The sequence below is a fragment of the Pezoporus wallicus genome, unplaced genomic scaffold, assembly GCF_028554395.1.
Source record: "Pezoporus wallicus isolate ANWC-B61680 ecotype Strahan unplaced genomic scaffold, APGP_CSIRO_Pwel_v1 contig_6651, whole genome shotgun sequence".
Lineage (NCBI taxonomy): Eukaryota > Metazoa > Chordata > Aves > Psittaciformes > Psittacidae > Pezoporus > Pezoporus wallicus.
Genome location: NW_026638928.1, coordinates 196,190 through 212,966, shown reverse-complemented (window position 1 = coordinate 212,966; position 16,777 = coordinate 196,190). Strand labels below are relative to the sequence as shown.

The following is a 16,777-nucleotide window of genomic DNA, read 5'->3' as shown; positions in this document are numbered from 1 at the left end:
CATTAATAACTGGGTTCAGTTATTACATTTTCATCATACCAGCATGAAGCTCTACTCTTATATACAATTAAACAACTTCAAAAATGCAAAATGGAGTGGGCTTAGCTAATGAATAATTACCACAAACTACCTGAACACTGGTTTTCTATGTCTTCATACTACGATGACAGCCAATTTGATTTCAAAGTGTTACAGAAGGTCATACTGTACTCACCTCCCTTTGCTTTTTTGTCCACAATTCTTTTAGTGAACCATTCTATGGTTTCCGCTTTGGCACTTTTGGCAAGCTCAATTACTACCAGAGGCCTGAAGTCAGACTCACAAATATCCAGGAAAGACCAGCTTTGTGCCATCTTTTGAGAGCTTGCTAAGCACAAAAACAAAACAAAAATGCCAGTGTTAAATAAATATTTGGTATCAATCTAAAACCCATAAAACTTCATTATTGTGAGTTACACATGTCTGTGCTTAGCAAAGCGGCAGGTGCCGATTTCTGCGGACCTACTATAAAAAGCAACCTGTCCAGCTGCCACTTGGCAAGACAATACAGTCTTTGGTGGCATTTATGTCCTACTCTCTAAGTAGGGAAATTGTTCTGCTATGTATAGCAAAGCAGTAGTGATGAGAAAGCCAACAAATAAATTAAAGTAACAAAGAGATGCTATCATCAAAAACAACAGTTTGCAACTTCCTACCGTGTATTTGTCTGCAAATGAAAACAGAAGAGAACAATAGCCAAAGAGAGATCTAAAACCTGCAAGATTCTCCTGGTAAAAGAGGGCAAATACATAATATATTTAAGGAGACACCTTCTCAATTAATCTAGTGATGCTTTCAACAAACCAAGGAAGCTCATACTAACTTGGGTAGGAGAGCGGGATATCTATCACACAGAGAGGCAAATTGTGCACAAAGTACTTGTATGACGTTTAAAGATATGAAACAAGTGTTCGGTGACAAAGTCCAGTTACAAAGTGTTGAGCATCAGCATAGTTTTATATGTAAATATCCAAATGATCTATGTCAACCTTTACAGAATCACAGAACCACTCAGATTGGAAAAGACCTTTAAGTCTGACTGTTAACCAAACACTGCCACATCCACAACTAAACCATGTTCCTAAAAAACCCATTACAGGACTTCTAAATACCTCCAAGGATGGCGACTCAACCACTTCCCTGGGCAGCCTTTTACAATGCTTGACATCCCTTCCACTGAAGAATTTTTCCTAATAGTCAACCTCCCCTGGTGCAACTTGAAGCCATTTTCTCTTGTCCTTGTGCAGTACCTGGGAGAAGAGACTGACACTCCTTGCTCCAACCTCCTTTCAGGTAGCTGTAGAGAGCAATAATGTCCCCCCTGAGCCTTCTCTTCTCCAGACTAAACAACCCCAGTGCTCTCAGCTGTTCCTTGTGAGTCTTGTTGACACTGCGTCTTCAGTTTTTATATAAATGATTCTACAGAGATCACTATATCATTATCAATATCTCTAAGATGCTTCATACATCATCTCAGAGGTGTTAATTATAAGAAAAATTTGGTAACTAAGCTACTCAGTTAAAAAATAAACTAAAAACCAAACAAAAAAAAAGACATAAAACAAGAACCAAAAAAACCTACAACAGACTGAATTTAAAACTGAGCAGAAGGATTGGTGGGCATGGGGTTTGTTTTTTTTCTTGCTATTAAGGTCACTGAAGATTTTATCTACTGTCTTTAAGCAGCTTTCCCCTCTCCTGCTCAAAGACTGAAATTACTCGATTTCTAAGTTGCTCTAAGGATGCAGTTCACCTTTTATTACAGTTATACTTGTGTGATTCACAGAGAAATCACAATCTTCAGTATTTCATGTAAATCATCCTACAGAGTACAGCGATACTGCAAACATGCATATCATAATAAACAGGATCTATTTGCTTTTAACTGGCAAAAAAAAACAAAAAAACTTTCAAGACAGATTTCAATGGGGTTTTCAGTTAGTTTCACTTGCCAGTTTCCACAAACACAATTCTGCAGCATTCAGATTTAAAGCTCTGAAACCAAGTATGTGTGTCTTTAAAAGAAATACACTATATTAATAAAGTATTTAAAATCATTTTAGATACAAATTTGCATAAGCAGGATGAACCAAAGGAAAATATCAGGTATAAGGCACTGTGACTGTCAATAATTGACTATGCTGTGATGAGTCATTCCACCTCATTGATTCACTTTCCATAATTAGTTTTATTTTTTTAGGGTAATGCTTGCCACATTGCATATGGTGCAATGTCAAGATTATTTAAAAAATGAAATGCACTAGACAATTATTAAATATTTCTAGTATCACTTTCCAGAACAGTTACCTTCTGCAAATAGCCTCTGTATAAACAGTATGCTACTCATTAAACTTTAGTGCTATCAGAAGACAGGTTGGACAGGGCTTCGAGCAACCTGGTCTAGTGGAAGGTACCCCTGCCTATGGCAGGGGATTGGAACTGGATGAGCTTTGAGGTCCCTTCCAACCCAAACCAGTCCGTGATTCTGTAATTTCTTCAGAATCATTGTGCCTGAAGTGGTGACTAAGTAAGATCTGATAATCTGGGGTTTATTACAAATGAAACCTAGAGCAGGGTTTAAGCACCCTCCAACATATATTTATGATTTCCTATACCCGTTTTGAATGCCTGCCACTGACCCCACCGGATACAACTTGGCCTCTCCTTTTATACCTACGCTCAGCGTAACTTGCGACAGACCCAGAGCTGTGAGGAACACAAACAAAAGCACTTCTAACCCCCAGACTCCTTTCCCAGCCACGAAGCTCAGGAAGGGCTCCAGGCCCCCTCAGAACAGAGGGAGCTCCCCGGACGACCAGGGAAGAAAGGCCCAGCCGCATCGCCGCCGCCAGCACAACCAGTGACTCACCCTCTCTCCTTCCCGCCAGGCCGCGGTCAGTCGGCGGACACCGCCCTGTCCCTGTCCCCCCGTGTCTCCCCCCCGGCCCCGCTCCACCTCGGACGCCTCCTGCCGGGCAGACAGGCCGGGTCACCAAGGGACAGCTCAACACCGCCGGCGCCCCAAGGCGGGGAAGGCAAGGCTGGGCTGGAAGGCGAGACACTCCCCCCCTCACGGCAGCTAGAACCCCTTCCCGCTGGGAGACAACTGTCCACCCTCCCATACCGGTAGTCACTGCAGGCTTCCGGCTCCACATCCCCAGGGCCGGGCCGGGCCGAGCTGTGCGGGAACCTCGCTGCGGCCGCTGACGGGAGCTGCAGCAGGGCAGCCCCGCTTTGACACCGCCCTCCTCCCACTGGCAGAGGCGGTGCTGCTCCGCCTCGTTTTCGTGCTCACGGAACAAGCAGTGGAATGTTGAGGGGAGTGGCGGTGGTGGTTAGGGACGGCCCTGTGCCGGTGACGCAGTACTGTCAAAATGCTTTATTACGGTGTTTTACCAGTGCTCCTATGGACAATGAGCCCTCTTTTCTTCATTCTCTGGTTTTTGCTCATTTCTCTTCCCATGCTGTCTCTCTTTCCAGGCCAGGTTTCTTTCTGGAGCTGAAGCTAAAAGCCCTGCTCTTCAACTGTGTTAGTTTTGTTTGTAAACATATTTTCTACGGGGAAAAGAGGAAAATTTTGCCTTTTTGATAACAAAGATTTCTGTAGAAATTCCACACATCCACGTGTAGCTGAGAAGAGCAAAGTGTGCCTTGAAGAGCAGGAAAGGCAGAGGGAGAAGCTGGCTGGCAAAATGAACTCTGCTGCTGGGTTTGTGGAAGTTTTTGTAACTTGTTTTTGTTTGTGGAAGTTTTTGTGTATTGTTTTGGACAATACTAGGGCTCTCGGTGTCTCTTGCGAATAGGTCAGCCTACAGACATAACCAGCGCATGCTGATCTAGAATGGTCACAGAAACTGTCCCTCACAGCTGGGAGTTGCATTGTGTTTGCCTCTCTGGTTTGTGCCAAGTAAACACCCACTGTTGCTTAACTTACAAGCTACTGAAAGCAAATTCATAACAGCTTTTCAGGTAAGATGGAACTGCTATAGACTAATTATCTGACAAGCAACTTCATTTTGGTTTATCCAGTGGAATTAGGGACTGCCCCAGGAAAAAGACCCCTGTGGTAGAGGTTTTTTAGAGCCAATGTATAGACCCTATACAGAGCACAACTGCCAGAAGGTAAGCTTTATCCTTCCTCTAGCATCTGGCTATTATTCAACATGTACTTTTCAGTGTATTTGGAAATAGAGAGAAAAGTTGGGTTTGTACTTGGTAGCCAGTATTGATTGATTGATTGATGGCTTGGCTTCACGAGCGAAGATTTGGGAAGGGCTTTAACCACACTTACTACAAGCACAATGACCAAGGGCAAGTGGGATATCCAAATCTAATAGGAAAAAAGGCTGCTTAGGCAATCAGGAAGTCTTTGACCACGACTGTCAACTCCTGATCCAAATTCGAGCTACACATGCGCTGGTCCGCCCACGTGCAGTGTTGAATCTGCAGCTTCCCATGCACCTTGTCACCTACAGTTTAGACCCTCTCCCGTCCATAGACGAGTGAGAGTAAGCCCTTCCAGCCTGTGCAGTGGATTTTTAAGGTGAAGCACAGCTTGAGCAGAACTGGCCCCACCCTTTAAACCTGAGGTTTAACTGCCATGGCCTAGTTAGCTAGGATGGTGTTTCTGGTGATGTGTTGTGGTTTTTTTTTGTTATTTATAGCTAGTGAAGCAGTAAGGGACTAGAGCACGTGGGAGAATGGAGGTATATGAATACTTGAAATTCAGGCTCTACAGACTGCAGTAGGGAGTTTCAGATAGTCACAGTCTGTATCAGCTATCTTGGGCAGAATGTGTTAGTCATACTTCTTAAACTGTGTCTCAGTTTCATTCAGCTCTCAGGGGCCTACCCATATATTTACTCACCAGTGAGTATTTCTGACTGTGAAAACTCACTTCCTGAAGATACAGCACGGCAATAACAGACATGGGTTTAACAAAAGTGGGTTTTTAGACATGCTTTATTCTTGTGTTTTGGTTGTTGTAAATCTCTAGTTATGATGCATCTCTTGAATATCCACAAAGTCTTCATGGGCTTTAGTCTCTGTTTTTTAAAAGCCGTCTGGCCTTGGCCTGACATCTTCATTCTGCTAGTAGCTTACAAAAAATCCTTCTAAACCAATCTCTTACCACCTTCACTTCTGAGCTTTCAGGGGAAACTTGCCATTACACAATTACTTTGGCCCTGTGTAAACAGTCATTCAAGATCAGTGTCTTTTTTGGTATCAACTTTGTTGTTCTACTGGATAGGGTCATTTTACGTCAATATTCCTTGATGGGACCATCACATTTCCTCAACATCATCTATCCACTAGGTGTCACATTCTTGCTGTGTGATGAATTCTTAACTGTTACACTTCTTTTCTTTCTAAAAGGTTCTCATTTTGCTAGCCATACATAAAGGTTAGCCCATAACTCCATGTTCACAAAAGAAAACTAGGATTCATAAGTAGATGGTGGATGTGTCTAAAATGTAATCTGCATACACATACACTGCTGGCACAGTGGAAACACCACTATGGCAAAAGTAAATTACCTTGTGCCAAGCACAGTGTTGCAGTGATTAGAAATTTTCCATTAGGAGGATTAGCTAATTTAAAGATGGATCAGGTATGCCCACACTAAATTGCAAACTGCACTATCACCATAGCTAAATATAAATCCCAAGCTTGTATCCATTTGTGACTGTAGTCCAGTCTGGTGATTCTGTTAGCTGATTATAGCATTTTAATGGTCTGTCTCTGTCACAATGCAGGCTGTATCCAGAGTATAATGGATGAGCTGTAGAAAACAAAAAAGAATCCATCAGAATTTCATGAGCAGTGGATTTTTCTTTCTGTGGTTAACCCTCTTCTCCCTGGACTAATAACTACCACAATACTTAACTAAATTAACAAGCTGTTAACCTACTGTGAAGTGAAATTCTCTGTTACACCTGGTTGAAACTCTGCTCACATAGCTAAGTCCATCCAGCATCTCACTACTACTAAGAGAGTGAGATCTCACTTCCAGTCCACCATTACCCTGTGCCCTCCTTGCCAGCTCTAAGGCTCTGTGCCATTTTATCATTGCCTTTGGCACTCACCAGATCTTTTCCTGAGCCCATGCAATTTATTAGCTCCACAGAAATCTACCCCCTTTTGACTGGTTTTGCTTTGTCCTATTTTTAGTGATCAAATAAACTTGGAGAAAGACTAGATAAGATCAAGAGCTGGCACAAGGTAAGCACTTTTCCATACAGCAAACCTTATTAATTCAAATGCATATAGATAGATGTATGGTATGACAACCATACCCTATATAATCACATAAATGAGATTAATATTGGCTCTTATCTGAAGTTACACATAATAGCAATCATTCTCTTCTGATTTACCTTTACCTAGGTTTTGAGGTATACTGAAACACTGTGTTTTCATAAAAGTAAGGAGCAATTAACAGTAAAATATACTTTTCATTCACAAGCTAATGACATACTGTAAAATGGATGATGGGACACCTAAAGTTAAAGGCTGTCATGGTAATTACATTAAAACTTTAGTGACTAAATTTAAATTTATGTATTTGTCAGAGTAAGATGACTAGAAACTATATTGTGCAGCCAATTATGTATCTATATAACACATATAATTGGTATGCCTTACTAGATAGCAGAATTTACACATTCTAACCAAATGGGCAGAGACTGGACTCATTTGTAGCCATGGTGCTGTGACTAATGCTGTGCCTCACATGTGGTACAGACTTTCAGTTGATTGTGGTTTTCGAATAGCTGTTTTAACAATATCTCTGCCTGGATTTAGGAACCAAAGGAAGATTTTGCTAATACTTTGGTAGGCTGCTAAATTATGATTGTAGCAGAAAGAGCTTAACTAAGGTTTGGGAGAGGCAAGTTCAAGAATTTAGTTTTCAGTGTAAGTCCTTCCAGCCACTACCTTTGAAGTAACTCTGAAAGTAATGCCATGACAAATCCCCTTACAGTCCTACTCTGAGAGCTCTGAATTATGAATGGGAATGGCCATAGGATGGCTGAGGAAGTTAATGATTCCAATTGTCTTTCACCCTTTGTGACTCAATTCAGGTGCCATTCAGCTGCTGGATAAGCGCAGCATGAATGAGGCTTTAAGGCCTACCCGAATCAGAGAGCAGGAATACCATCAGCTGATCCAAACTACATCAGATGTGCACATCGTTGGTTTTGTTGTGCTTCATGAAATATTTCATGTGTTCATACAAATAACTTCATAAAAGTATCTATATAAAATGAAAATACCACATCTCTACTTTATGTGGTCCATTTTACTCTAACTTAGAAGTAACTTGAAGCATAACTTGGGAGCTTGTCTTTTATGGAGTTCTCAATTATGAAAAGTTTTTCTAGCTGATTCTTCATACTGTCATAAATTGATTTCTCTAGGGAAATAATGCTGGCAAAACAATCAGAGATTTGACAGCTGTCCAACAGTTTTAAATCTGAAGACTCTTATCTGTTTTCTTTTTGTACAGTATACACTATTGTGTTGTATGATACATTTGCAAGTCTGCATATAACTTCTTTGTTTACTTACTATGCCTTAGCATGAACTGTACATCTATTCATTTGACTGTTCTCACCACTGCTTGGAAAATGACAAAACTAGTTAAATCCATTAAACTACAAATACCCTACTTCTGTTAATTTCTGGCCTATTCCTAAAGGCCCAAGCTTGTCATTATTACTGCTTTCTGTCTAGTTTGCATACTACATCTGCATACTCAGAAACATAGCTTCCCCTTCATTTTCAGATAGCCCCCAGTTGATGCATATGGGTATCTACTCATCCGAGACTCCAAACCAGAAATTAAAATCACAAGCCTTGAATAAAGCTCTCTTAATTTTTTTGACCAAAATAAAAATGTGATCACTGGATTTTGCAAAATGACAAAACTTGTCCCCTTAGAAACCAACACCACCAAGAACAAAATATTGAACAAATGAAAATAATACCATTTGAAATAATCAGTGAAACACTGCAAAGAAATCACTGAAGTAATACTTGCTATTAAAGAAAAATTGGATGAGTCAAAAGAGAAAGTCTTTTGCTGTGCTCTCCTCTACAGGCCTAGTGAACAAAGCATGGCAGTACAAGGAGGTGTGCATATGCTGTCGTTAAAAGACTGCATGTGCTGATCTAGTTCAACGTGTACTTTTATATATCTTGTGAGTTCCTTGAATGCAAAGTCTGGTACAGTTTTTCACCATCTGAGTCTGCGTGGGTCTGAAGTGCTGTTAGAAGTGTTCAGAGCATGGGGTAATAAAGATACATGGTGTATTGTCAGTTCTGGGGAACACGAGGCACTCTGCATGCCTTAAAAACCCTTAAAAATCTTTTTTCCTGGGGGATCTAGTCATGTACTGCAAACAGAGTTTGAAATGCATTCATTTTTTTCAAGAAAAATGAAGTTGTATTTTGGTAATGTGATATAATGAAGTCTGTGTTCAGTTCACATGTAACAAGAGTGTCGGTACAGGCAATCTCAGTTAGTCCATCCTGGGTGTTAGGGGGTGTATGTAAAGCTGTTACGTGAGTCACTGTGAGTCCCTCTAGTATTTATGTAAGGCCCTAGAGCTCATGGGAACACAACGCTTAATATATTACTGCAGTATTGCGGTGGGGGACGCTCTACATGAGGATGACAAATGAAGGCTTCTCTCTTCTGCGTAGGGCCATGTACTGGAGGTGTGCACCCTTGCCTTATCAGGCTGTGTGGCAAAACACTCCCCCAGAGGTCACCTATGGTAGGCAGGCCCCCAGGACTGGGATGCAGAATAGGATGGACTAGCAGTGCAGGCAGGGCTTACTTGGCTGTTAGAGACAGCCACAGCTTCTTCCCAGGCACATAGGGCTGAAGACTCTCAGAGAAGCTGCAGTGCTATACTAATAGCACCAGTTCCCTGTACTACAGAAGGGAACTATGTGGTGAAGGCTAATGTTGAGGTGTGGGAGGATTAAATATTCTATTGCTTTATTAAATCCACACCTGCAACAGTATCTATCAGTCTTTCTCACTTAACTGAAAGAGAACTTGTCTGCTCTTCTGGACACTCTGGAAATACTGGTAAATACTTGGTGGCTGTCAGCACTCATTTATGTTGTCACTCTGAAGCTAGCAGCTTACTGACAAAAGTGAGAGTAAGAAGCAGGGTTGGTCCTGGGTCTCAGCTGAGACAGCTTGTCTGAAATCCCAGCTCCAGACTAAATGAAATGGTTTCACGTGTCCATAAGTAGTCACCACGCCTGTGTAACTGCACAAGAAACACAGTCAAGACATTCCCTCAAGCACTTACAGGTGGCTGGTGGTAAGGGCTGAAAGACTGCCCTTAGTGGTGTATGACGACCGTCTGTAGAGAGATGGGTTTCCACATGCCAGACAGATAGGACCTGTTGGAAATTTGTGTGTCTGGAAATATGGATCCGTGCAACAACTGGCAGAACAAACTATTCTGGGTCTGTTCCTGCTTAATATGGTTGTGTATTCTGAAACCACTGAGAATGTATGCAGCTGCCGTGTTTTATCAATTCAGAGAAGTTTTAAACTCACACTAACCTAGGTTTGAAACACTCCAATCTAAAACATTCTGGGCATTTAACATTCTTAAATGCAGAGAGATAGGTAAATGGCAGAATTAGCATAAGTACTGGCAATATGAGATGGTGTAATTACAGTAGCTCACACTGAAGGTAATGATCCACTTGGCAACAATGACATAGCATGCTGTAAGACTACAGATACCGGCATCATCTATCCAGAACAAAGATACACTGTGAATGTGTTTAGGTTTTCCATATCCCTTGCTTACATAACTGTTAATAAGAAGCAATACTGAGTTATCAGATACTTTAGACTTGTTCCTTAATCATTAGTGAAGTAATCACACACCCTTTTCTGACATTTTTAAAGAGGACTTCAAGATTCAAAGGTGAAAGGCATTTTGCCTTCAAAAGACAACAGCTGTGCCTCAATTAGTTAAATGGTCTTTCAGGAGGCCCTAATATATTTTTTGGATTTTGTTGTATGACCAAATAATGTTGTGGGACAAATACTAAGGAAAACAACATAAGTTTTCCAAAATCATTGATTACAAAAATGCAGAGCTCTTACGGTAGATGTAGTATTACTTGTATTTGTAGATACTAACATCTTCCTGGATTTTGTTATCTAGATCTGTAATTGTTTTATGGGCTTTTGTGGTTGTTTTTTTTTTTATTTTTGTTTTTTGTTTGGTTGTTTTTTTAATTTGTTTGTCATGGGGTAGTTACATTTAATTATTGATTTATTCACTATGTCTCGTTATTCCACTCTCTGAGGGATGCAGTGGTTATTATCCACAGTGGTTATTATCCACAAATAAATGTATAGGGGTTTTGAAATTAATTGAAATAATTCAAAACCCCTATACATTTATTTGTTATTTAAAATGTACATGGAATCATCAAATCATAGAATAGTTTGGGTTGGAAGGGACTTTCAAAGGTTATCTAGTCCAGCCCCCTGCAGTTTCATGTTTGGTACAGGAAATTTCAACAGCATCTGAACATACTTGAATAAGGAGGAAAATCATGAAGAAATTATAGTTCTTTAAAAGACCAGAAAAAACAATACCTGAGCCTTTAACTGGAACCTTTATTAAAGTTTCTTCCTTACTAGGTACCAAATCAAGTAAAAATGTAATCAAATTCATGTACCCAGTACTGTATAGTGTGGAATCTGCTCTTGCGTAACCCACACATACATGATTTTTTAATGTGATTTATTTGTATTGGCTCCACTAAGTTCAGTCCATGTAACTGAAGTATAAACTTTTGGGAGGTGTACATCAATGCTCTGACACATCTAGGTAAGGAATTGATTACCCAGACAGGTTTCTCCACATGTCTCTTACCTGATGGAGTGTCAGCTGGAGCCCCTTGGGTGACCTTTCAGCTGCCACTCACAGAATTCATCTGCATCATCTAGTGCCACTTGACACACCCTTGGGTATCAAAGCTATCTGCAGAGGTCTGGCAGATACGCTGCAAGACTAATGGTGGGTCTGCAGCTTTCTGAAACAGCTGGAGGACAGGAGAGATATACCACGTAGCAACTAAAATGGTACTAGACAGCTAATGCTTAAGCAGTTTATTTAGTTTTTTGCTTCTCCGGTGAGGTGGGCACTTCAGTCTTTTGCTTGAGAGAGCAGTGCTCTGCATCAACCTCACAAGCCAGCAGTTCTTTGCACAAGAAGTTTCCCATCAAGAACATGATTATGTAAGTTGTTCTCATTAGGATTGTCAATAAGCATATGCGATAATTTTGTTTCACACAGCCTCCAGTAACATCTTCAAAGAAATAATATTTGGTAATACTGTTAATAAATTGAATGTCTAGGTACTTAACTCATTTCAGGCATGTGCTTCTACACCATATCACCATCAATTACTTCTCCCTTCACAGAATTCTAATTCCTTGATTTCTGTTATTGCTCCAGCAGTACAAACCATAATAGAATTTTGGGTGCACCTACAAAGAAAATACATTCTATTAAACACTCACATATGTGTGTTTACTTAGCCACATACGAGTAAGCATATGGAATGTTTTGACAAGAGTAGACTTCAGAAGTTTCCCTTTCCTCCTCAGACTTGTTCTACATGTCCAAAATACCTACACAGAAAAATCAAGATGTGCCTGTAGCATGAGGAGGTGTATGTGTGCTATCTTTAATCCAGTTAGCATAGTTACAAGCAGCAGTGAAGATACAGCAACACAGGCCAGACAACACATTGTATAAATTGTACAACCCATACAAAAATCTAGCAATATGCTCTGAACCTTCCTGTTGTAGTTTTTTTTCCAGCTTCTAGCGATCAGTGACCAAAGGTTTGAGGTGAGGTTTGTATCTGGCTGCTATCTTCAATGGCAACCAACAGACACCTTCCATTAGCCAACCTACTCCCTTTTTCATAGTACTGGCTCCTCAGAGTACAACAGCATCCCATTGCACTATTTCTGTCACATGAAAATGTAATTCCTTCTACTTTTTAATCATCCGTTATATGATTAACAGGATGCTCCTAAATCTTGTATTGAAGCAAGACTGCTTGCTTCTTATTTACCTTTCCAAACTATCCCTTGCTTTAAAGATTTTTCTTGTGCTGCTTTCCATTGTCACTATTCTAGGCCAAGAATTCTAACCTGTTTAACCTCTCCATACATGGCAGCTACTCACTACCTCTGAAAATCCCTGCCACCCTTCCTTCAGCTTTTTCTTGTTCTAGTCTACTATACCTTTTTCAAAATGGTATAAGCATAACTCCATACAGGAGTAAGAATACTTCAGCTCAAATTAAAATGCTTTAGTTTATTCCTGTTGTATACTTTTACTAGTCTAGGACTAAACCAAAAAGATTAATTCATGTAAGGAATTAACTTGCAGCTATAGTATACATATAAAAAGGAGGAGTATCTCCCTGTTTATCTATAAATATTGGTATTCCCATAAATTTGGTAGTGATTGGCCTCTCCTCTGCATAATGGTGCCATTTTTGTAATTGACTAAAGAAAACCAAGAATAGGGAGCTACTCAATGTTACACAGGATTTACTGTTCGTAAAACAACACATCTGTAATCAAAGACAAAAGTTCTGCTGAAACCAAGGTGCCAGACAAACCACATACATTTTAAAATCTGAAAAAATATTCAATAGCAAGCCATTTGTATTGCACAAAGCACAGAGAAAAGCAAGATGTGACCAAGTGCCTGACTTAGAAGCGTATCCAAGCAACAGCAGTAAGACTCAAAAGAAATAGGTCATGTGAAGAGAAGCACCAAATTTAGTAATCAAATAGGCAAAAGCTCTGCACTTGGTTGCAACAGTGCAACTGAAAAGAAATTCCGTGACAATTAATGGAGTTAAATTGTTATGAAACATAAAATAACTCGAAGCAGATTTTGGTCCACTATTCTGTTTTTGATCAGCTTTATCCCAAATGCTTGCTAAGAGCTGTGGTTGATTTGGTCTCTCTGCACATGCAGATGGAAGCCATGATGTGTTAAGAAGTTGGTACACAAGTAAAATGGCGCAACTTTTACTGACATCACAGGGTCTTGCAGGCAGACATTGGGATTTGCTTTTAATCCTAATTAGGTCAATGACAAAACTCCTCTACATCACACAGAATCAGAGGCTTGATTTAATGAAAAGGTGTGACCACAGCTGCCGCTGGTATCCCATCTGGATCTAGTCAGTTCAGCTGAAGAACTTGTTCACCAAGGAGCTTACCTGGAAGTGTGAACAGCTAGCTGTCTTGAGGCACAGATGTGGTAACACTATTCCACAACCAGTTAGGAAAAAAATTATACTCTCTTTCTCTCTGTAAAACTTTTACTCAATTTCAGAGACTGTCTTGTTAAATCCTTGAATGCTCGTGGAGGGCATTTGTTGTAATACTGGAGTTTCTGCCACTTCAGATGCACCAACTCTGCCATTCACAAGAGCCATTTCTTCCACTGCTGAATTGCAGATTTTTCCACCTTTGGCCAAGCTCTGAGCAATGTGAGCTCTCCCTGCCCAACACAGAGGCAGATCATGCAGCTGTGACAGATAATAGCTGCAGGACAGCTGAATTAGGACCTCAGCTGGAACTGAGACACACAGCATCCAGGAAAGGAAAGGGCTGCCTCTGTGAACAGCAGGGTCACTTTTCTTCTCCTCCTACTTGGCTCAAGACTCACCAGGAGCTGTGCTCTTGAGGTTCCCTGCCTCTCACAGCAACAGTTTAGCACCATTCTGTTGCTGTGGGAAGGAGTAGTTCCAAATCCAGCCCTCTTCTGAAGTCCTGTGGAAAATACCAGTGGGAGAAAGAACCCTTTTCCCTCAGAATTAATAGTGTATTTTCATCCAGAAGGAAAAAAATACATACATACTGCCATATACCATAGCACTTTGAATGGTAAGATTACGTAAATATGTATTTAATTTTAAGTGCAAATTCATCCTGTAGATTTGCTGTCTCTGAAAACAGCTATTGACTTTGCTCTGTGGGCACTGCTGAAAACAGTGGGCAGAACAGAATTATCTAATCATTCTAAATTCTCCTTTATTTATCAGTAACCATCACAGTAAAAAATACTGACTGAAATCCAGACAAGCATGACAAGGCTGGGGTAAGAACTAAGATAATGTTGTATAAAGGGTAGCACTGTGGTTTGAATGAGGATGCAAAGGTTGAGTATAGTTTGGAAGGACAGCATGTATCTGTGTGATGGCACCCATCAAACAAACAGCAAAAAAGCCAGAGAGCAAGAGAAGCAACAGTTGTATGTTACCAAGAGAAAGTCAGAAGAACAAACTGTAAAAGAACAAACTGTAAGCAATCTGCCTCATGTTGCTCGATTCTTCCCTTTTTCAGAGCAATAAAGACTTTGCATACATTTCTTGTAAATAAAAACAGTTCACCACAGATATCTGGGTTCTCTGTCACTGCATTACCTCATTCAAAAACAAACAAACAAAAACCCAACAAAACTTACAAGGCTGAATTAAGCCAGTGGCAGAGGTTACAAATGGGAAAAAATACTTCTGAGTTTAAGCAGTTACTCATCTTGACATTGCCTTATAAAAGTTATCTTTATGTTCCACTCTACTACTACTTACTACTATTTTCTACCAGCTAGAATCAGTACAAATAATAAATATTCCTTTTTGCCTTATTGAGCCCTAATGATTTATTAAAAGATAACAAAAGAAGGAACAATTTAATTTCACAAGAAGAAACAACAGTTAAAAAATTGTAACCAAACAGATTTACTGACTTTAAAAATTGCTTTCAGTATTCTCTTCACACGCACAAAGAAAAAAATTTTAATAGTAAAGGTAATTATTGTTTACTCTTGTTGTATACATAAATAACTGGGACTCAACATGGCTGGAAAACTATTAGTTATTTGTATTAATCTGGTTAAAAATACTCAGAATTTATTATTTTATGTCAAGAATAGAGAAGTATTAAAAATAATATTTTTAGCAAAAAAAAAGCCTACAGAAGGAAATTATTTCTCAAGAGTAATGACTGGAAATTCTCAGGTTCAGAGCTTACCAAATACCAAGTACAATATCCACAAGACACTTCTTGTGTTTACCCATGGCAGATGTTTGAAGATTGTTGAGCAGTTGTGTATTACAACACACGTTTTAAGGTTAGAAAAAGATATACAGTTTTATGTATGAAGATAACTCAAAAACATTGCACGAGTTTGTACTTACAAGCAACAGTGTTAGGGTGAGATCAGTGCGTGGTGGCAGGGGTGGCCAGGATCGACTTTTTACCAAGGCCTTTTTACCTAGGACAAGGGGAAAAGGTTTCAAACTGAAAAAGGGTAGATTTAGAGTTTATGTAAGACAGATATTTTTTACAATTGAGTTTGGTGAGACACTGAAAAAGTTACCCAGAAAAGATGTGGATGTTCTGTCATTGGAAGTGTTGAAGGTCAGGTTTGATGGGGCTTTGAGCAACCTGGTCTAGTGGAAGGTGTCCCTGCCCATGGCAGGGGGGTTGGACTAGATGAGCTTTAATGGTCCCCCTCCAACCCAAACCATTCTACAATCTTATGACATTAACAACAATAGAAACATAGGGCTCAGAAGGGTCCTTAGATGGTCATACTGATAGACAGTTCCACTACACCTATAAAATATCTGTTTATGGACGATATGTACATAGCCAGTTCTTAAAGGCCCCATAGCCTGTTCTTGACAGACCCTGACCACACCACTGGCAATCTTTTTTCCAGTACCTCTAGCCTTGAAAAATGTTTGTCCTAATGTTTAACCTAAAATATTCTGGTTGTAATTTCTGCCCCTGGTGGGCGTAGAAAACAGGTTATTCCCATCTTATCAGTAACTTCTCACATGTTTGTGGACTGTTTATGTTGTCATTCTTGTCATTCTTTCCTAATTAAACAATCTGAAATAATTCACTGTTTCCCTTAGACCCCTTCACATTCTGTTTACTCTGCAGGTGGTCCACATCCTTCTTCATGTGTAACATCTGAAACTAGCTTTACAACTGCTAAGCAAAGCAGAATTCCTTGCCAAGTCTTTCAGACTCTAATCCTCGTAATTCATCCCAGCAGGTCGCTTATCTTTTTTTCTTTGCAATAACAAGCCATGGTTGACTCACACCAGCCTGTGACCACTCAAAGCCTGAGTTACTGTTGTACAGAACTGCTGCCTACTTAGTTTTCCCAACTGGTTGATTATTCCTACTGTTTTGGTTGAACTAGCTTCCCATTTTTTTCATATTTCTAATTGAAGATCTTTTTTTTTTTTTCTGTCCCTGTCCTACAGCATACTTACTCCTTCCCAGCCTGATAGATATGTGAACTTAGTAAGCATTTTCCCTTTCACGAGTATTCATCGAGGTCACCAGATTCAGGATCTGTGCAATCCAACTTGATACACATTTCCATTTTATCAGAGAACCACCCCCTATTCTGGTTTTCCAACAAGCTTTGCATGCACCTAGCTGCAGATCAATGCAGAGCACTTCATTTATTTGCTTATGGGAATCTCATGAAAAGTTGCCTGAAAATCAAGACATATTGCACATACAGTTTTTCTCTATCCATAAGGTATGTCAAGCTGTCATAAAGGCAATCAGACTTTTGAGACATGATTTCCTGTTGATGGTTACTCATACCTATGTTATTTTTCA

General features: G+C 39.9%; 1 protein-coding gene and 1 long non-coding RNA gene across 4 annotated transcripts in view; both read right to left on the bottom strand.

Moving 5' to 3' along the window:
* Positions 1 to 2,950, bottom strand: part of ANO10 (anoctamin 10) — a 119,846-nt gene extending 116,896 nt beyond the window's left edge. For 2 of the 3 annotated variants that reach the window (XM_057413293.1, XM_057413294.1), the window contains exons 1-2: positions 2,909 to 2,950; positions 215 to 363 (exon numbers count right to left, since the gene is read on the bottom strand). In XM_057413293.1, coding sequence (XP_057269276.1) covers positions 215 to 353 — 139 coding nt within the window. In that variant the 5' untranslated portion in view covers positions 354 to 363; positions 2,909 to 2,950. The remainder of the gene's footprint in view (positions 1 to 214; positions 364 to 2,908) is intronic. The other variant, XM_057413291.1, reaches the window with a different exon arrangement.
* Positions 2,951 to 4,987: 2,037 nt separating this feature from the next.
* LOC130601325 (uncharacterized) lies at positions 4,988 to 16,306 on the bottom strand. The gene is made up of 3 exons (XR_008972645.1): positions 15,510 to 16,306; positions 10,965 to 11,581; positions 4,988 to 5,821 (listed from the first exon to the last, which is right to left on the bottom strand). It is a non-coding gene; the product is annotated as an uncharacterized LOC130601325 (long non-coding RNA).
* Between the last annotated feature and the right edge of the window lie 471 nt (positions 16,307 to 16,777).